Genomic DNA, 21727 nt, shown 5'->3' on the forward strand with positions numbered 1-21727 from the left:
GCCATCACCAAAAATTCTGTACGACAAATGCTCCTTCTAACAACCCCATGATATCACCCCTTACCCCAAAATCTTCCTTCAGCTTAATCTCTCCCACTCTAGGTTCCCACATCGCCCCTAATCCCACTTGAAGCAGCCCTGAGAAATATCACCCATTATCTCTCCATACCACCCCCCAAAATTTTCACCACCCCAACCCTTTACCACTGTTTTGTTTCATTTTTCTTATTAATATAAGAAGACAGGAATGCCAGGCCTCTGAGTCCAAGCTAAGCCATCATATGCCCAGTGACCTGCACGGATACATCCAGATGGCCTGAAGCAACTGAAGATTCACAAAAGAAGTGAAAATAACCTTAACTGATGACATTCCACCATTGTGATTTGTTTCTGCCCCACCCTAACTGATCAATGTACTTTGCAATCTCCCCTACCCTTAAGTTCTTTATAATCTCCCCCATGCTTAAGAAGGTTCTTTGTAATTCTCCCCACCCTTGAGAATGTACTTTGTGATATCCACCCCCTGTCCCTGAAACTTTGCTCTTAACTCCACCGCCTATCCCAAAACCTATAAGAACTCATGATAATCCCACCACCCTTGCTGACACTCTTTTCGGACTCCGCCCACCTGCATCCAGGTGAAATAAACACCCTTGTTGCTCACACAAAGCCTGTTTGGTGTTATCTGCACATGGACACATGAGACACCAGTCTCATACGCCCCAGTCCTTTGCAATGTTTAGGGTTCACACAAGAAGCCACTAAAATGCAAATATGTCATCTGTGACCAGGAACCAAGTTGGCATCTGGCAGACACTGACACATTTATCAGTCTGATGTGCAGACAACCAGGTGCCTCCCAGAGGCCTTCAGGTAAGGTGCAGGAAGTACCAATTCTGAGCTGACACAGTGGGATCTATCTTGGCCAGCGGTCGGGACTCTGGGGACAACCAGCTCCTACACAGCCCATCAGGCTGCAGGCACCAGCCATGACAAAGGCGGTCCACGGAGGCCTCGCGGTGCGTTGCAGGCGATCACACCAGAGTCTCCTTCTCGGTCCCCTCGGCCCTTCCTAAAACCTGCTGGCTCAGGTCCGAACAATCGTAGCTGGACAGGTGGTGCACAACGATGTTAATTTTAATCCTATCTTTTTTATCAGGGTATCCGTCAGTTCCCCAGTGCTTGTGGGCTGGGGAGTTGGCCAAACTGAGTGAAAACTTGAAATGTCTTTTTGTTCTTTTCCGTTCAGCCAGTTTAAGTTCCATGCAATCTTTAAGCTAGAAGGCTAATAATACAATTCTCTGCTTGCCCTTTTCAAAGGCACTTCAGCTTATAAACTTCATATCAGACATCCAAGCCCAGAAGACGCCACAGGCTTACAGGCACAGTCAGCGGACCCAGCCTGGGCTGGATCTCCCCTTGCAAGGCCCCCAGGTAACACCCGCGCGCTAGCGCCGGGCCCCGGAGATCACGTCCCGTGCGTTGGGAGGCGGAGCCACGGGTTCTGACGTCACGTGGCCGCGCCCCTGCCGCCCAGTTATCTCCCGCGCCGCCCGCCATTTTGATTTCAGTGTCTCGTTTGCCGTTGGCAGCGTTGGGGCAACCGACGTGCTCCGCAGGCGCGAGGCTGGGTACAGGGTCTATTGTCTGTGTTTGACTCCGTACTTTGGTCTGAGGCCTTCGGGAGCTTTCCCGGGGCAGTTAGCAGAAGCCGCAGCGGCCGCCCCGGCCCGGGGGGAGGACCAACCCCTAGTCACGCCCCTCAGCGCTCGCCACTCTTTTCTCTGTCGTTGGGTCCGCATCGTATTCCCGGAATCAGACGGTGCCCCATAGATGGCCAGCTTTCCCCCGAGGGTCAACGAGAAAGAGATCGGTGAGGATTGGGACCGTGGGTGGGCGCGTGAGGGCCGGGGAAAGGCAGGGACTCCTCGGAGGAGGTTTAGGAGGAAGCGACTCCGAGGCGCGCCAGGGCCAGCCCAAGAGCGAGGAGGAGGAAGCCGCCTCGATAGGAGTTGGTGGGGGGGTGGGAGGGGGCGGGTAAACGCCACCGACGTGGATGCAGCACCTACTGTGCTCCCTCGCGGTTACTGTGTGGCTGGGGCGGGCACGGACCCCGGTTTCTTCGTCGGAGGTCTGCGCAGGGCTCTTGTCCTGGGAGTTCCTGGCTCAGGACTTGACTGTCGAGTGGACAGGGAAGGGCCACTCAGGGGCTTTAGGTTTACAATGGGGAAAAGTAAACTTGTGGATTCCGAGCGGTAACGAAAGGAGGGGGTCCTCGTGTGTGCCAACCACACTTAGATGAGAAATGAGACGGAAGAGGTCCCAATAGCCTGGCAAAAGTAATACGGTATTTTAAAAAATGTTGTGGCGTTAAGAAACGCAGCGGTTCGGGGGAGGAGACTCTTTCAGAATTATCTTTCAAACACATAAGGGAGGAGCTGGGCGGTTGGGTGGAGTGACCGAAGGAAAGCTTTTGTGCGGAAGAGGAAACTCTGGAAAGGCTTTTCTGGCTTAGTGTGTACCCCTGGCCGGCCGAGTAAAGGGCAATTAGTGTTGAAGGTTGTGCGTCCACACCTACTTAGTGGTTAAATAATGCGCGTCGCATTATTTAAATCCTCTTTTAAAGTAAAATAACTGGAACAACGTTTGATGGTGTTGGGGGTGCTGTACATTGGCTGACACACTCAGCAAACACTGATCTTACTGTGTTAAGTAATAATTAGCTGTGGCCACTGAGCAGAGAGCATTTACATTTTCTTGAAGTGAATGTGTGCCTTTACTAAGTACAAGGAGGAGTTATTTCTAGAGAAGGAAAGAGGCTGAAGTAGCCAAAACGCCCACTCTTTTCTATGTGGGTGAATTTTTATATCTAGAAACAGCTGTTTTAGAATTCTGGACTTTTGTTGTCTTAGGGATGATTGATTAGGAAGGGACTTTAACCCTGGTTTTAATAACCATTTTTAAAGATACAAACACAGAAAAAAAGGAAAAAAATTGCAGCAGAGTTCACACAGAAAAAAGAAAAAAAAGATGCAAAGAACACAAAATTTGTGTCCAGTTATTATTTTAAGTGATTTTAAGACTAGAAAGTATATCGCGAAGTGGGACAAAGAACTCAAAAGTTCTTATCAGTTCAGTGGGTTTTTCTTTTACTTACTTCACTACACCATAATGTTATAGACGAGTAATCTGCCTTTTTTTTTAATCTGTATTTTACTTTCATCGTGATAAACCATTTTGAAAACTTTCCGGTCGTGTTTTTTGTTTGTTTGTTTGTTTGTTTGTTTGTTTTTTCTTTTGAGACGGAGTTTTTGCTCTTGTTGCCGAGGCTGGAGTGCACCATCTTGGCTCACTGCAACCTCCGCCTCCCAGGTTCAAGCGATTCTCCTGCCTCAGCCTCCCGAGTAGCTGGGATTACAGGCATCGCCTCCACACCCGGCTAATTTTTGTGTTTTTAGTAGAGATGGGGTTTCTCCATGTTGGTCAGGTTGGTCTCGAACTCCCGACCTCAGGTGATCCGCCCGCCTCTGCCTCCCAAAGTGCTAGGATTAGAGACTTGAGCCCACCGCGCCCGGATTTCCGGTTCTGTTTTCTAAGAGATGGATAGCATACTACATAAAGTAGAACCATCCACTAAGTGTTCCCCCGCCAGCCCCTGGTTTTCTTTTCTTTTCTTTTTTCTTTCTTTTCTTTTTTTTCGTATTTAAGTCTCAGTGTTATTTCCTGGATATGATATAAAAAGTTACTAGTACAAGGTTAAACATTTCTCCTGTGTAGCTTTTTAAATCTATGATTAAGGATTTACGTTTTTTCTTTTCTTGGGTGTTAATTAAAAGCCAAGCCAAGTTTAATTACTCGAGGACATACAGAGAGTAGAGGTAAGATTCCATGAATGATCAAATAATTCTGTATAATGCTACTGCCCTCTTTCGCAAGGCACAGCCATAGATTGTCCCTTTCTGGTTATGAAATTTTGGGGAGGAATGTAAAGAAGGAGCTAAATCTGATTTGCTTGGTTCAGCAGTGACTCAGATGATATGTTATTATTTTACAGATATTAATAATGTAGTGTTGTATCTTATGGCTGATTTCCCGTGGCAGGCAGCCTTTCCCTTAACAAGGTCATTAAATCATACATTTCTGTAGCTAACATTAAACAGTTACAGATAATGTAATAAAGGTTTAACTTAAAAATTTTTTTTCAAAGCACTTTATTACAAACTTTGTGCTACGTTTATAAAATTGTGCCAGTATTTAAATTGAGCGCTTAAAACGTTTTATTAAAGTGCCAAAGGCAATTTGATATACCTGTTATCCAGCAAAGAAACACAATCAAGACAATTATTAGTAATTTTTAACAGATTAATGCATTTATTTGGCAGGTTTTATGATGGCTCTATTTCTTGAGTTTGTATATATTTGAGAATTATGTTATAAATATGTTATTTCATTGTCTCTGCTATCCGAACCAATTTTTTAGTAATTGTTACCGCTCTTTTGCTTTTTTTTTTTTTCCTTTTGAGACTGAGTCTCACTCTGTCGTCCAGGCTGGAGTGCAGTAGTGCAATCTCAGCTTACTGCAACCTCCACCTCTCAGGATCAAGTGATTTTCCTGCCTTACCCTCCCAAGTAGCTGGGATTACAGGTTCATGCCACCACACCCGGCTTATTTTTTGTATTTTTAGTACAGATGGGGGAAGGGGGGTTTCACCGTGTTGGCCAAGCTGGTCTGAAACTCCTGACCTCAGGTGATCCACCCTCCTCGGCCTCCCAAAGTGCTGGGATTACAGGCGTGAGCCCCTGCCTCCGGCCTACTCTTTTTTTTTTTTTTTTTTTTTTTTTGAGACAGAGTCTTGCTCTGTCACCCAAGCTGGAGTGTGGTGGTGAAATCTTGGCTCTCTGCAACCTCTGCCTCCTGGGCTCAAGCAGTTCTGCCACCTCAGCCTGGGACTACAGGTGCATGCCATCACACTTGTTAATTTTTAAAATTTTTTGTAGAGACGAGGTACTCTATATATCCTAGGCTGGTCTCAAACTCATGGGCTCAAGTGATCCATTCACCTTGGCCTACCAGAGTGTTGGGATTACCAGTATGCCTGTCCTATTACCACTGTACACAAGGCGTTCCATGATTGTGGTCAAGGTAGAAGAAAAATATAGAGTAACCTTAAAATACAATCTACACCAGGCACGGTGGCTCATGCCTGTAATCCCAGCACTTTGGGAGGCTGAGGCGGGCAGATTACCTGAGGTCAGGAGTTCAAGACCAGCCTGGCCAACATGGTGAAACTCCATCTCTACCAAAATATACAAAAATTAGCTGGGCGTGGTGGTGGGCACCATGATGGTACATACGTATGATCTCAGCTACTCGGGAGGCTGAGGCAGGGAGAATTGCTTGAATCCAGGAGGCGGAGGTTGCAGTGAGCAGAGATCATGCCACTGCACTCCAGCCTGGGCAACAGAGCAAGCCTCTGTCTCAAAAAAAAAAAAAAAACAAACAAAATCTTGTATGAGAAATTTAGTCTCTCTTATGCTTGCTAAGGGAGAGCTTAATTTTAGTCTCATTTACTAGATGTTCTTGAAATTGAATGCAAGGGCTGTTCCTCATCGTATACAAGTTACATAAATATTCTCTGTAGAGACTTTTAAGTTGAATTTTAAACTTGCTTCCCTTATATGTGAACTTAGCATTTTTTTTCCCTCCTAAAATTTATGAGTTTTAAAAGATAGATGTGGTTAAACAGGAATCCAAGTTAAAAAAAAATATGCCTGATGCAGTGACTCATGCCTTAATCTCCCCACTTTGGGAAACCAAGATGAGAGGATCGCTTGAGGCCAGAAGCTGGAGACCAGCCTGGGCAACATAGCAAGACCCTATCTGTAAAAAATTGGTTTTTTGCCGGGTGCGGTGGCTCATACCTGTAATCCGAGCAGTTTGGCAGGCTGAGGCAGGTGGATCACGAGATCAGTAGTTCAAGACCAGCCTGACCAACATGATGAAACCCTGTCTCTACTAAAAATACAAAAAATAATAATAACAATTAGGGTGTGGTGGTGCATGCCTGTAATCCCAGCTACTTGGGAGGCTGAGGCAGGAGAATTGCTTGAACCCAGGAGGTGAAGGTTACAGTAAGCCAAGATCAAGCCGCTGTACTCCATCCTGGGTGACAGAGCAAGACTCTGTCTTAAAAAAAAGGAAATAAAGTTTGTTTTTGTTTTTTTAAGTTAGCCAAGTGTGGGGGCATGTGCCCGTAGTCCCTGCTATAGCTACTCAGAAGGTTGAGGCAGGAGGATCATTTAAGCCTACGAGTTTGCCTCTGCACTCCAGCCTTGGCAACAGAGCAAGACCCTGTCTAAAAAAATTAGGCAGGCAGGGGTTGCAAATTCAGAGGCCAGGCATATAAAGAACCCTGGTAAAAGGAACAAATAAGGCTGTGGGTTTGGAAAAATATAAGGAAACCTGAGCAGCATGCTGTTTCTGAAATCATTTGTATGTTAAAAGTATCTGCAGGCATTTGAGGGTCACTAAGTTTGTGAATTTTGTATTAAGAAAGTTATGTGACTCACACCTGTAATCCCAGTACTTTGGGAGGCTGAAGGTGGGAAGATCTCTTGAGCCCAGGAGTTTGAGACAGCCTGGGCAACAAACGGAGAACCTACCTCTACAAAAATAAAAACATTAACTGGGTGTGGTGGTGCATGTCTGTGGACCCAGCTGCTTGGGAGGCCGAGGCAGGAGGATCGCCTGAGCCTGGGAGGTCGAGGCTACAGTGCCCCGTTATTGTGCTACTGCACTCCAGCCTGGGTGACAGAGTGAGACCCTGACTCAAGAAAACAGAAAGTTATATGACTGCCAGTAAAGTTAATGTCATCTTAAGCTGTGCTAATACGGGGTGGGCGGGTGGGTGAGGGACTCTGCAGCTTTGATTAAACCACACCTGAAGTATTGTGGTTAGTTCTGGGTGCCACTTTGATGAGGGCCACTACTAACTAGAATTTATCCAGAAAGGTATGATGAAGTTAGGATGGGAAATGGACTTGAAACCATGTGATCTAAGGTATGATTGGAAGGATAGAGATCTTTTAGCCTGGTAAAAAGATTTTATTCATGGCTATCTTCAATATATAAATGTTATGAGGATAGCAGTAGGCTTATTCTCTTAGGTCAGAATCAGTACTGAGTGGGTAGAGTGGTAGGAGGAAGACTTTGAGTCATTAAAAGCCATCTCAGTTGCACCAAAATAGTGTAAGCCTAATTATGAATATCATAAAAACCACACCTATTTGTTAAGGTGTCGAGAGTTGGGCAGATAACATATTTAAATCACTGTAGAATGGGAGCATAAATGTGTGCTTTCATATTCATTCAATAAATATTTACTGAGCACCTGTCATATGCCAGGTGCTATACTAGCTATTGTCGGAGCATACATTCAAACTGAACAAGTACGTTTTGGGGGGGGGGGGGTTGTGTGTATGTGTATGTGTATGTGTATGTGTATGTATGTATGTGTCCATGTCCAGGTTCTCTAACTATAGCAGTGTAAGTGGTTCTTACATGAACAGCAGTACATAGACTATATTAAAGGTTAGGTGTTGGAAAGTTTAAACCAGAAATACGTAAAAATATATTATTATACACTGTGCAATTGACCAGACAACTGACCACAAAATAGATAATAGGGAAAATTAAGACCAACCCAAAATAGGTAAGCCCGTAATCCCAGCACTTTGGGAGGCCGAGACGGGCGGATCACGAGGTCAGGAGATCGAGACCATCCTGGCTAACACGGTGAAACCCCGTCTCTGCTGAAAATACGAAAAACCAGCCGGGCGAGGTGGCGGGCGCCTGTAGTCCCAGCTACTCGGGAGGCTGAGGCAGGAGAATGGCGTAAACCCGGGAGGCGGAGCTTGCAGTGAGCTGCGATCCGGTCACTGCACTGCAGCCTGGGCGACAGAGCGAGACTCCGTCTCAAAAAAAAAACAACAACAACAACAACAACAAAAAGCTCCTTTCCCCAAATTGAGGAAATTCTAACTGAGTTTGCATGCATACATTGCAGTATGAGCTTGTTGATCATGCTTGTTAAATATGGAAGTAGTATTCTCCATATACTCTGGTAATATGCCAATTTTTGTTAGGAATACAAAATTTTAGTAATCTGAATTTAAAATTGTCCATTTTTTGTCCTTAAAAAACAAAATACTTCCATTTTTGAGTCAGTGTAAGGCCCATTAGGAAGACTCTTAAGGACCACTATTTAAGAATCACAAATATAATGCATTTTGGTTTTATTTCTTTTTTTTTCTTTTTTTTTTTTTTTTTAATGACAGAGTCTTCCTTTGTCACCCAGTCTGGAGTGCAGTGATGCAGTCTTGGCTCACTGCAATCTCCACCTCCAAGGTTCAAGCAGTTCTTATGCCTCAGCCTTCCAAGAAGCTGGTGTTACATGCATGCTCCAGCATACCACCATGCCCAGCTATAATGCATTTTCTTTTATTTTAGCTTTTTTCTTTTTGAGACGGAGTCTCACTCCACCCAGGCTGGAGTACAGTGACACTTTCTTGGCTTATTGCAACCTCCGCCTCCTGGGTTCAGGCAATTCTCTTACCTCATCCTGGGATTACAGGTGCCCACCACCACGCCCAGCTGATTTTTGTATTTTTAGTGGAGACAGGGTTTCACCATGTTGACCAGGCTGGTCTCGAACTCCAGACCTCAAGTGATCCACCTGTCTCAGCCTCCCAAAATGTTGGGATTACAGGTGTAAGCAACTACACCCGGCCTATAATGCATTTCTAAAGCACTGGTTGGACTAGACAACCTTTAAGTCTCTTCTAGTTCTGAGGGTTTTGTGATTTTTATGACCTGGGCCTGAAAAGGATACAAATATTTGTTTGGATAGCATATTTTATAGTGCTTTCCTTTGAGTAATGGTGTAATATTGTATTTTATAGTGAGGTATAGTTTTTGAAAGCTAAGAAATTTAATTTGGAAGATACTTTTCTTGCCAACTAAGTTTAATTTCTTGCATTTTAAATGTTAATAATTTGATGAGAACATAATACAATGCAAAAGTTAGGACTTTTATAATTGTTAAGTCTAATTGGTCATCACATTATTGTTACTTGACCAGTTTTTTTACTGAAACTTTCTTAAAAACTCTTGTATTGGGAAATTTTAGGGAAATCACTTTATCAAAACTTGGAGATAGTCATTATCATTAAGGAGTCTTCATATACTGCATACCCCCGGTTAGAGGATGGAATGCAGAACTCATCATACTTTGCATAGAAGAGGGAAGAAACTCAATCCCAAAGTAATATGGAGGCAGTCTCACATGTATTGTTGGTTATATATGATATCAAGTATTTTTATTTTTCCTTTTAGTGAGATCACGTACTATAGGTGAACTTTTAGCTCCTGCAGCTCCTTTTGACAAGAAATGTGGTCGTGAAAATTGGACTGTTGCTTTTGCTCCAGATGGTTCATACTTTGCTTGGTCACAAGGACATCGCACAGTAAAACTTGTTCCGTGGTCCCAGTGCCTTCAGAACTTGTAAGACTTTTTCTTTTCTGTATTTTGTATCTGTTTGTGGAATTTACTATTTTCTCTCAGTGTAGGGTAATAACATTTTGATATTTAAGTTTTACTTTATAGATGGTGTTGTGAGTTTTAGTCATGGGCTGAATGTATTTATTGGAAATTTTGTGTAAAGAATTCTTTGGGCCGGGCGCAGTGGCTCAGGCCGGTAATCCCAGCACTTTGGGAGGCCAACGCAGGCAGATCACTTGAGGTCGGGAGTTTGAGACCAGCCTGGCCAATATGGTGAAACCCCATCTCTACTGAAAATACAAAGACTAGCTGGGCATGGTGTGGCACACCTGTAGTCCCAGCTACTCAGGAGGCTGAGGCAGAAGAATTGCTTGAACCCAGGAGTCGGAGGTTGCAGTGAGTCGAGATAGCACCACTGCATTCCAGCCTGGGTGACAGAGCCAAACTCTGTCTCAAAAGAAAAAAAGAATTGTCTGATCTTATTTATACATTAAGTTTTTCTGTACATTAAAGTCAGATTGTGTCTAACAAATGCATATATATAGTGTTGTGCCAGAGCAGGTGACTTCTGTGATGTGAAGCTTTTTGGATTCACTTGGATTTTATAACATGTTGTTGGATAACTCTGATGCATAGTAGTAGAGACAGGGGTTTTACCATTTTGGCCAGGCTGGTCTCGAACTCCTGACTTCAGGTGATCCACCCTCCTCAGCCTCCCAAAGTGCTAGGATTACAGGCGTGAGCCACTGAGCCTGGGCTTTTGTTGTTGTTGTTTTTGTTTTTAATGGACTTATGGTCCCTCTGCTTGGGGTAAATTGAGTTTGGATGTTTGTTGAATGTTTTTCTAAAATGTATAATATGCTATATTGGATCTTTCCCTGTTTTTTTTGTATCTAGTAGACCTTCATGGTTATAGTCACTAATGTTCTCATTATGTATTACTTGAGGTCTAGAACCTATGGGAAACTGGTCATGGTTTGAGGATTTTTTTTTTCTCCCTTAAGGCAATTTTCTGATATCAGCTTGACCATATCTTACGTTACTGGGGTTTTTTTGTTTGGTTGGTTGGTTTTTGCTTATTTATATTTGTGTTTTTAGGTTGAAGGGAGCACCAGTTGATACGGTGGTTTTTAGGAAATTTTGGGAGGCAAATAAGTTATAATATAAATTGCTTTATTGTTGAACTTACTACTCAGTCACTGAGAATTTCTATTAATGACCTGAATTTATTCGGTCCTTCTCTCGTAGTTCAAATATCAACCTTTCCCTTCCTATCTATAGGATTCTATTGTTATTTGGTGTCATTATAATAACATTGAGGTTATTTTAACAAACGGTTGTAATTATTCAATGTCCAGAGGAGTCCAGAGTGAATAATAATACAATTTCCATCTGACTTCCCCCACCCCAGTCTCTTGCATGGCACCAAGAATGTTACCAATTCAAGCAGTTTAAGATTGCCAAGACAAAATAGTGATGGTGGTCAGAAAAATAAGCCTCGTGAACATATTATAGACTGTGGAGATATAGTCTGGAGTCTTGCTTTTGGGTCGTCAGTTCCAGAAAAACAGAGTCGCTGTGTAAATATAGAATGGCATCGCTTCAGATTTGGACAAGATCAGCTACTTCTTGCTACAGGGTTGAACAATGGGCGTATCAAAATATGGGATGTATATACAGGTATGGATTCATAGTTTTTAAAGCAAATGTATTATTTTGTTTTGCAGGGCACTACTCATAGGCACTGGAATTAGGATTTGAGGATTTCAGCTTACTGAAAAGCAAGAATTGATGGCATAAGTGTGTCTTTATAATTGACCTGAATATCACCTTCTTCAGCTCATCATTTTAATTTAGGAAAATGATAGAGTTCATATTGCTTCATCACTCTTTAGAGAGTAGTATAGTAGGAAAGGCTTTTCTAGGGAATGTTTAATTAGTTGTCCTTTATAACCTAGTTACTTAGTTAATGACTCACATGTCAAGGTGTTTTCTTTGTACTTTTTCAATGATTAATAGCTTAGAGGTTTTCAAGGTAAATCAAATTTCAACAATCATTATCTCAACTTGGAAAGGTTTAGTGAAAGTTTAGATAGGTTGAGAAGTTAAATTCTTTGGGCAACTAAAAATCAATGTGTTGCTTATTGCCTAAAACACTTTCTGGCATATAATATTACTCAAAAATGTAAAGGATTTTTAAAGAAGCATTAAAACAACATGTACATTAGAACATAACAAGTGATACTAACATAGGTGATAATGAGTCAAAATCTGGGTTCTTGAAAAAAGTAAGATGAACACATAGATTTTCTTAGAAAACAAAGCTCTTCCAGTATTATTTAAATACATTTTTTTCACTGGGATCATGTTAGAAAACTAAAGTTGTTGTGGGATAACATGTATCTTTTGGGGAGCTTAACTTTCCTAGGCCAAGGAAATAACAAGCAAAGAAATAATTTGATTTTATATTTTAAAGTTCATGCCTGTCATTCCAGCACTTTGGGAGGCCAAAACTGGGGGATCACTTGAGCCCAGGAGTTCTAGACCAGCCTGGGCAACATGGTGAGACTCCATCACTACAAAAAAAAAAAAAAAAAAAGCGAGCCATGGTGACTTGTAACTATAGTTCCAACTATTTCGGAGGCTGAGGTAGGGGAATTGCTTGAACCTAGGAGGTTGAGGCTGTAGTGAGCCAAGATTGTGCCATTGCACTCCAGCCTGAGTGACAGAGTGAGACCCTGTCTCAAGAAAAATAAGAACAAAACAAAAACATATTAATACTGTCTTTTTTCTCCCTTTTCTATCATATTTAGGAAAACTCCTCCTTAACTTGGTAGATCATACTGAAGTGGTCAGAGATTTAACTTTTGCTCCAGATGGAAGCTTGATCCTGGTGTCAGCTTCAAGAGACAAAACTCTCAGAGTGTGGGACCTGAAAGATGATGGTATGTCTTTTTTTCCAAGCTATGAACTAGGCTTCGTTTCTTGATATTACTATTGAGAGGTATTGGGAACATTTGGGGCATTTGACTTTAAAAATGGCATGTGATCAAAGTTCCTTTTCTCTGCCTAACATTTTGGCTCCTTTCCTGAATAGATCAAAGAAAAACATAAACGTGACCCAGAATAGGAGCCAACAGTTATTCGAAGTAAATGATCTGATATTATTCAGAAACTCATAGATCTGTATCAACTATCTGAGGACCAAATATGGATCAGATTTAGGGTTTTATGGAACCAGTCTGTTTATGTCCCCTTAGGGAGGGTTATTAACTTATTGCATTGACTTAGGGAAAATTTAGGTAGATCTTGAAGTAACTTAGTATCTAATAAAATTTTAATTAAAACATGACCTACATGCCAGAATTTATAATATGTAAATATTAGTAAGCATTATAATAAATTGGCTAGGTTAAGAAATACTTTTATAAAAAGTGAAAGATTTACTGTCCAATACAATAGAAAGATATGTTGGTGTCAAGTACTCACCTTTCTCTAAGCCTTACAAAGTTTTGGAGATGCTACCTCATTTGAGATGAGCATCTCTTCCCCTTTCTTAGTCCCTAATGAAAGAGTTTATATGTTTAGCTAAAACCTTAAATTTAAGGTCTGTTGGTGCTCTAACAGCCTCAAGCTAGAGGTTAACAGGCTTGCCTAGGGGTAATAAAGCTTTAATTGAATTAGTAGGAAATAAAACCCTCAGATCTGGAAATGTTCCAGCTGATAAATAGTAACCATTCCTTAATAAAGTACTATGCTAACATTAACAAGTCATGAAGGACCTTCTCTGCGTTTTATCTGCTCAGCCGTTGAGGTGCAAAGGGATCCCAACAATTGAAATATTTTAATAATTTTTATTTTCTTTTGCATATCGAATGATGCTTGCTTATCTCAAACTAATTTCAGCAATGTACATGTTTTAAGAACATAGGCTTAGTAAAATATAAGCTCCAAGATAGTGGGGTCCTTGCCTTATTTCCAGCTATATCCTCAGTGCCGGCATAGGCCTGGCATGCATAGGCACTCAGTAAGTTTTTGTAAAACTAAGAGTTCAGTATACTTAAGCATAGCTGTGTGCTGTGGGCATAATACACAAGGACTTTGGAGTGGGTTGTAGGTTTTCAAAAAGGAAGAATGAAAAGGCATTTTGAAGATGGTCAAGTTTCTTAACTTTTAAAATAAGGGGATTGAACTAAAAATTTGGTCTTCTGTAGATGGGGTGGGGCTAGGGTGTCCCAGACTTTTTCTGTCACTTAGGCTGGAGTTCTGTGGTGCCATCTCAGCTCACTGCAGCCTCTGCCTCCCAGGTTCAAGTAATTCTTGTGCCTCAGCTTCCCAAGTAGCTAGGATTACCGGCATGCACCACCATGCCTGGCTAATTTTTTAAATGTTTTTTTTAGTAGAGATGAGTTTTCACCCTGTTGGCCAGACTAGTCTCGAACTCCTGGCCTCAAGCAATCCACCCACCTCAGCCTCCCAAAGTGTTGGAATTACAGACAAGAGCCATCGCGCCAGGCCCCAGACTTCTTCTTGAAGTGCTAGATGTTAAATATTTGAGGCTTGTGAACCATGCTGTCTGCTGTAGAGCACAACGTAAACACATGGACAGGATTGTGTTCCAGTAAAATTTAAAATAAGCAGCTGGTGTATGTCAGTAACCCTTGTTACAGATAAATTACTTTCAGCTATAAATGTTTGTGATCCTTTGAATTACTACTGTTTTGAAATACTGCTCATTTGAAGTGGATTCTAGGGTTAATACAGATTGTTTCTTTTGTTCAGGAAACATGATGAAAGTATTGAGGGGGCATCAGAATTGGGTGTACAGCTGTGCATTCTCTCCTGACTCTTCTATGCTGTGTTCAGTCGGAGCCAGTAAAGCAGTATGTGTCAAAGTTCTTGTACATTAACTGTGAATTGGATTATGATAATGTGTGCATAATCATTTTAAATCTAAGTAACCTATGAAGTTTGTGCTCGGTGTCATGAATATTTTAAATGTTTTATTTTATGATGGGGGAGAATTTGCATGAAGGAAATTAAATATAGTTATTGATTGCCAAGTGAGAAGTTGGATTGTTTTTAGAGATAATAGAAAATGAGGGGCATATTAGGGTTTTCTTTTTTGTTTGTTTGGTTTTTTTTTTTTTTGTAAGTCTAGAAAAGTTTATGTGCTGTAGAAGAGATCTAGTCTATATGTTAAGACATTCCCTTGCTAATTATTTTCTTCTCTGTTGTTCTATTTTTTTGGTCCAGTTTGCTGTTTTTAAAGTTTTGAGTCCCAGCTGGTCCTGTACATTTAACTGAAAAAAAGTAACTTAAAATAATATAAAAATAGCACTCATGTATGTCCTAGAGTTAAGTTATAGGTGAAATTTGATACTGTTTGTCTTATATAGCATACCTATAGACAGCTTAAGTAAAGTGACTGTTAAGAGGGTTATGCTTATTGATGAACTCTTTTAGTTGTTTACCATTTCTAAGTTAGTGTAGTTAAATTGATCTCAGTAGCTAAAAATATTTATAAAATGGTTGAAGTCCAAATACATGTGATAATTACAATACACTTTGAATTAATGGGGGGTGGGAGACTAGTTGAAGTACATTTTATTTACCCAAGGAGTATGTTAAAATGATAGTTATAAATGTTGGAAGTTTAAAACAAGATACTCAGTTTAGTTCTTTACAAATCATAAGAAGAACAAAATTAGATGTTGACATTGCTATTTTAGGCTGTGTGTTTTCCATATGCTTCTTGCTTTCCCTGTCACAGGTGGTGGCAGCAATATTGGTGTGATTGAGGTTATGCTGGCACCACTCGCACACAGGCGCACAATGGTGTTAGCTGGGCAGAAAGAGTGGCATCTCTGGCTACCGGGCTGGGGGCGACCTTTACCATAGGATGAAGTAACCTTGCATTCGGCTGCAAGGTGTACTGTACGTACACAGGTGCTGGTCGATGTCCACTTTCTGCTTTTCTTTCTTTCTTTTTTCTTTTTTAAAGTAATTTTCCCCACAGTAAAATTCACTGACTCCTGAGTAAATTGATTTTCCAGTTTTATGGATTTGGGAGTCTGACAAGTGAAACCAATTTAATATAAAGTGTTTGGCTTTCAAATGGTTTCTCTGTGCTGTTTTTTGGAATTCTTTAAAATTCCAGAGATACCTTACATCTTTGATTCATTTTAAAATTTGTACTTATTTTCTTTTAGAAATAATGTATTATGTCTGTGCAGGAAAAAAAAAAAAAAAGCAAAAAGGATTGCTTTACTCCAAGAGGAGAGATTGTCTTATTAGGATAAACCTCCAAGCTCACATTTAATATAACAGACTGAAGTAAACATTAGAATCCTATTTAGAGCTATTCTGCACAGTTAACTACTGATCTTTAGAATCTAAAATTGTATGTGAACTTATTCTTAAATAATTGAACCGTTTTATGCTTCAAATGACTTATGATTGTGGTCAGTTTGGGAAAAATAAGATGGTTAAATTTTGATTTATTGAAATGTAATTGTATTATTTTCATAAAATAGCATTTTCATTTTGTAATGTGGTTTAACATCCTTGTTGTTTGCCAAAGAAATTTCATTTGGCTGTGAATATTCTATTTGCTTGCAGTATCTGTTTCTCTTCCTAGGCTCAAGTTGGTGACCCAAGCCTATTGTAAACAAGTGATTATCTCAAAGGGAGATGCCAATGGAGTAACAATTTGTTAACCTTACGTTTTCTGTCTGTATATTTTTTTAAAAATCTGGTAGTTTCTGGAAAAAAAGAGAAGGGGGTTTGTAGTACTTAACCCTATTTATTTCCGTATATTTTAGTTAATTAGTTTTTGGAATAAATGGATTTCAGTATAGCTTTGTGGTTAAATTGCATTGCCTTTATTTTATGTTTAGGCTTATTTTTAAATTAACATTTAACAGAAACATTTGAAATAGAATTTGCATGTCTGCCTTAATTAACTTAAAGACTGATTTTAATCTGACTATGACACTGAGCGTATTCTTTAAATTACTCATAATTTATAATGCTTAATATAATCTTAATTAAATTTAGCAGTTTTAGTTTAAGATGTGCCATTTTGTCCTCTGTGTGTCTGAATGAAGCTATAACATTTGCCTTTTTATTGCAGGTTTTCCTTTGGAATATGGATAAATACACCATGATACGGAAACTAGAAGGACATCACCATGATGTGGTAGCTTGTGACTTTTCTCCTGATGGAGCATTACTGGCTACTGCATCTTACGATACTCGAGTATATATCTGGGATCCACATAATGGAGACATTCTAATGGAATTTGGGTGGGTACAACATGAATTATTTTAGTCTATAATTCATCTCTGCTTATCAAGTTATGTGAATAATTTAATTAGAATCACCAACATATGAAACCTAAAATTACAGTTTATTGTAATTTAAAATGTTGGCATTATTTAAGCCCTTGACTAATGGAAAGCGTTAGACATAAATTCTGAAAGTAAATTTGGCTGTCTTGATACAAGTCTTGCTGCTTAACAGTACCCAGCTATCTATAGAAGTACTAATTATGTTTAGAGTTTTTGTTGGAGAAAAACAGTTAAAACCAAAGTTGGACTTAATCTTACTATCCTAAATCATAAAAAATATATATATATATTATATATATATAATATATATAAAATATTATATAATATATATAATATAATATATATAAAAATATATAATATATATATTTTTTTTTTTTTGAGACAGAGTCTTGCTCTGTCGCCAGGCTAGAGTGCAGTGGCGCGATCTCGGCTCACTGCAACCTCCACCTCCTGGGTTCAAGCAGTTCTCCTGCCTCAGCCTCCTGAGTAGCTGGGACTACAGGCGCGTGCCACCACACCTAGCTAATTTTTGTATTTTTAGTAGAGACAGTTTCACCATGTTGGCCAGGATGGTCTCAATCTCTTGAACTCGTGATCCACCTGCCTCGGCCTCCCAAAGTGTTGGGATTACAGGCGTGAGCCACTGTCCCCGGCCATAAAATATTAATTCTTTTCAGGTGACTTTTAATTTGGATGTATCATTTCTACTCAATCTTCTCAGTTATATTAACTAAGGCTACTTTAAACACTATTCAAAGACAGATGTACTTTGTACCTGGGTAATTTTGTTTTCTTGAAGTGACTGATATCCACTAAAAACATGTATTTGACCTCAGGCACCTGTTTCCCCCACCTACTCCAATATTTGCTGGAGGAGCAAATGACCGGTGGGTACGATCTGTATCTTTTAGCCATGATGGACTGCATATTGCAAGCCTTGCTGATGATAAGTAAGTATGTGCATTATAGCTTGACTGACTTACCTTTACCTTTTACATTCTTAAGCCTTAAAGCCTTTCTGCAGTTAAGAGTTTTAATATCTCTTCCTCAACACGATCCCCTGGGAGATTTTGTTGTGTCTTAAAGAATATCAGCCAGAACAATTATCTGTGTAAACTAAAGATAATGCATGCCTCTCCCTGTGTTTCTTGTTTAACTTGTTTAGGCATAGTGGGTTGATTTTTAGTCAGCTTTTAGCCCAGCTTATAGAGATTTTTTAAAGTAATGTCTTAAAGGTTGAAGCAAAAGGAAATTTCTAAAGTGAAACAAATAATAAAACCAAAAGAATTACAAATAAATAATAATTTGTATCCACGATTGAGACTAGAATGTGAAAGAAATATCACATGAATGAGATGTGCTGCTTATTGGTAAGAAGCAGAAACTAGTTGCAATCATCTCATTTTCACATCCTTTTATCATTACAGTGTTCATGCATATAGCATTGAGTAGTTTGGTAACATCAATTCATAAGGCAACTCTTCTTTTTCCAGAATATTAGCAAACATATGGAGAGAGGTTTTTTTTTTGTTTGTCTGCAACCATTGTTTTCCTGTTTGCTCAGATAGATTCTGCATATTAGTTCTCTGCTGTATTTGTAGACACATTCAGCCTAGGTGAAAAGCTTTTTTTCCTTTCCTGTTTTTTTGTTTGTTTGTTTTTTTGAGACAGGGTCTTGCCTCGTTGCCCAGGCTATAGTGCAGTGGCAAATCACATCTCACCACAACCTTGATTTTCTGGGCTCAGGTGATCCTCCCACCTCAGCCTTCTGAGTAGCTTGCACCACAGGGGTACACTACCACACCTGGCTAAGTTTTTAAAAAAATTTTTGTGGAGACACAGGCTCCCGACGTCGCCCAAGCTGGTCTTAAAGTCCTGGGCTCAAGCAGTCCATGCACTTCAGCCTCCCAGAGTGTGTGGGATTATGGTTTTGAGCTACCAGGCTCACCTAGCTTTTAAAAATGTCTTGGGAAAAGGGTGAAACAGACTAGAAGTTGATTGTATTGTAAGTGTAGGAAAGTAAGAAGAAAGCTGCCAGGTGTGAACATTCTAGGTTTGAACACTGGGAAGGAGGAAAGGCAACCATGCATTGTAGTCTCTTAAGTGAAAGTTTATCCAGTTTACCAACTGGTATTATAGACCTTAAAATATTTTATAATTGTATAAATCAAGTTACAATAATTGCCTGTTGGTGTGATTTGTGTATTTTGTGACTCATAACTCAATGGTGTTTCTTTCTAAATTTTAAAAAAGTTGCTTTTACCTTACATTTCCTACAAGATAACTAAATAATTTATTTTGTTTTCAGAATGGTGAGGTTCTGGAGAATTGATGAGGATTATCCAGTGCAAGTTGCACCTTTGAGCAATGGTCTTTGCTGTGCCTTCTCTACTGATGGCAGTGTTTTAGCTGCTGGGTAAATATATTTTTCTCTTTTTTTTTTTTTTTTTTTTTTCTTGAGATGAAGTCCCCCAGGCTGGAATACAATGGTGCAATCTCTGCTCACTGTAGCCTCCGCCTCCCAGTTCAAGGAGATTCTCTTGCCTCAGCCTCCCGAGTAGCTGGGACTACAGGTGCACACCACCACTCCTGGCTAATTTATTTGTTTGTTTGTTTGTTTTTCCAGTAGAGTCGGGATTTCACCATGTTGGCCTGGCTGGTCTCAAACTCCTGACCCTGACCTCAAGTGATCTTCCCGCCTAAGCTTCCCACAGTGCTGGGATTACAGGCTTGAGCCACCACACCTGGCCTTCTTTAAGGGGCAACTTAAGGTGGCTTTTAGCAGCTAGTAGTTTATTGTTAGTAAAATTCTAATAAGTATTCTTATATAGTAGTCTTACCTTGTTATAGAATACATCATTGGTTAGTTCTTCCTAGTTGGGTTTTAGTGTGAAGTTTGTGACTCCAGTACTCACATGTATTGGATGATAGTTGTTTGAGCTGTAGCGACATTGAAATACATATACCTGGGTGACTAACCATGTGCTTTGTTTCTGTTTAGGACACATGACGGAAGTGTGTATTTTTGGGCCACTCCACGGCAGGTCCCTAGCCTGCAACATTTATGTCGCATGTCAATCCGAAGAGTGATGCCCACCCAAGAAGTCCAGGAGCTGCCAGTTCCTTCCAAGCTTTTGGAGTTTCTCTCCTATCGTATTTAGAAGATTCTGCCTTCCCTAGTAGTAGGGACTGACAGAATACACTTAACACAAACCTCAAGCTTTACTGACTTCAATTATCTGTTTTTAAAGACATAGAAGATTTATTTAATTTGATATGTTCTTGTACTGCATTTTGATCAGTTGAGCTTTTAAAATATTATTTATAGATAATAGAAATATTTCTGAACATATCAAAAATAAACTTTTTAAAAGATTTAACTGTGAAAACATATACATACATGTATATATTTAGATATAAGCTGCTATATGTTGAGTGGACCCTTTTGCTTTTCTGATTTTTAGTTCTGACATGTATATATTGCTTCAGTAGAGCCACAATATGTATCTTTGCTGTAAAGCATAAGGAATTTTTAAATTCTGGAACACTGAGTTAGATGGTAAATATTGTCTTAAGAAAGTTGAATTGGGTGAGGTGTGGCAGCTCATGCTTATAATCCCATCAGTTTGGGAGGCTGAGGTGGGCAGATCACCTGAGGTCAGCAGTTTGAGAGCAGCCAGGCAAACATGACGAAACTCTGTCTCTACTAAAAATACAAAAAAAAAATTGGCCAGGCGTGGTAGTGCGCACCTGTAGTCCCAGCTACTTGGGAGGCTGAGGCAGGAGAATTTGCTTGAACCCAGGAGGCGGAGGTTGCAGTGAGCCAAGATCACACACTGCACTCCAGCCTGGGCAACAGAGCGAGACTCCATCTCAAAAAAAAAATAGTTGTGTTGCCTCATACAAAATGTATTTGGTTTTGTTGGAGAGTGTCAGACTGACCTGGAAGTGAAACACAGTTTATATACAGGGAAAGGATTTTATTATCCTTAGGAGTGTCATCCAAGACATAGAGCTTGAATGTGACATTATTTAAAAATAACAACAAAGAAGGCAGAGCCAGGATATAACTAGAAAAAGGATGTCTTTTTTATTACTCCCCCTCTAAACACTGCTGCTGCCTTAATTTTAGAAAGCAGCTTACTAGTTTACCCTTGTGAAGTATTATAAATTGTTGTGAATTTGAAAAGTCCATCTACTGTATTATTGCTAAATATGTTGTTTGTACTAAGGGACAATTATTTTAAGACCATGGATTAAAAAAAAAAAAAAAACACTCTATGTTTCTGCAGGGGATGATATTGGTGAGTTGCCAAAGAAGCAATACAGTATATCTGCTTTTGCCTTCTGTTATCTTACCTGCAGATATTAAGAATGTATGCATTATGTAAAATGCTCAATTATATATTTTTGTTGAGTTTTTTAATTAAAGACTTGTAAAACAGTATATTGCAAATGTTTCTTAAATAGGTTAGGTGGAGTACTTTCTATCTGTCTCCATTGTAAGATTGATGGTACACCATGGGCAAATCAAACAAAAAGGACAATGAAGAAAGAATGCAGGACTCAGGCGCTGCTCTAGAGTTCATTCAGGGCTCCCCGAGTGCAGCAACTCTTATGGTGGTTTTGTTTTTGGGAGAACTGTTGTGATAATGCGTATTTTAAAAGCATAGGGAAGCTCTAGAACACAGGAAAGTGACTACTAAGTAAAAGAAAAATATCTTTTAATGGGGGAACTACCAGCCTATAGTAAGCCTATCTGGTTAAAGTAGTTATTATAAAAATCTAGCAGTCTGGGTCCTTTGAGAAGGCAT

At 40.0% G+C, this 21727-nt stretch overlaps 1 protein-coding gene across 3 annotated transcripts; it reads left to right on the forward strand.

The window, feature by feature from the left end:
- The first annotated feature begins 1535 nt into the window (after nt 1–1535).
- WSB1 (WD repeat and SOCS box containing 1) lies at nt 1536–21360 on the forward strand. 3 transcript variants are annotated; one of them, XM_077968797.1, is made up of 9 exons: nt 1536–1873; nt 9488–9563; nt 10972–11240; nt 12374–12505; nt 14343–14443; nt 16696–16868; nt 17750–17863; nt 19222–19329; nt 19915–21360. In XM_077968797.1, the coding sequence occupies exons 1-9, from the start codon at nt 1834–1836 to the stop codon at nt 20072–20074; spliced, it is 1173 nt and encodes a 390-aa protein (XP_077824923.1). In that variant the 5' UTR covers nt 1536–1833; the 3' UTR covers nt 20075–21360.
- The last annotated feature ends 367 nt before the right edge of the window (nt 21361–21727 follow it).

The sequence above is a fragment of the Macaca mulatta genome, chromosome 16 (genome assembly GCF_049350105.2).
Source record: "Macaca mulatta isolate MMU2019108-1 chromosome 16, T2T-MMU8v2.0, whole genome shotgun sequence".
Classification (NCBI taxonomy): Eukaryota; Metazoa; Chordata; class Mammalia; order Primates; family Cercopithecidae; genus Macaca; species Macaca mulatta.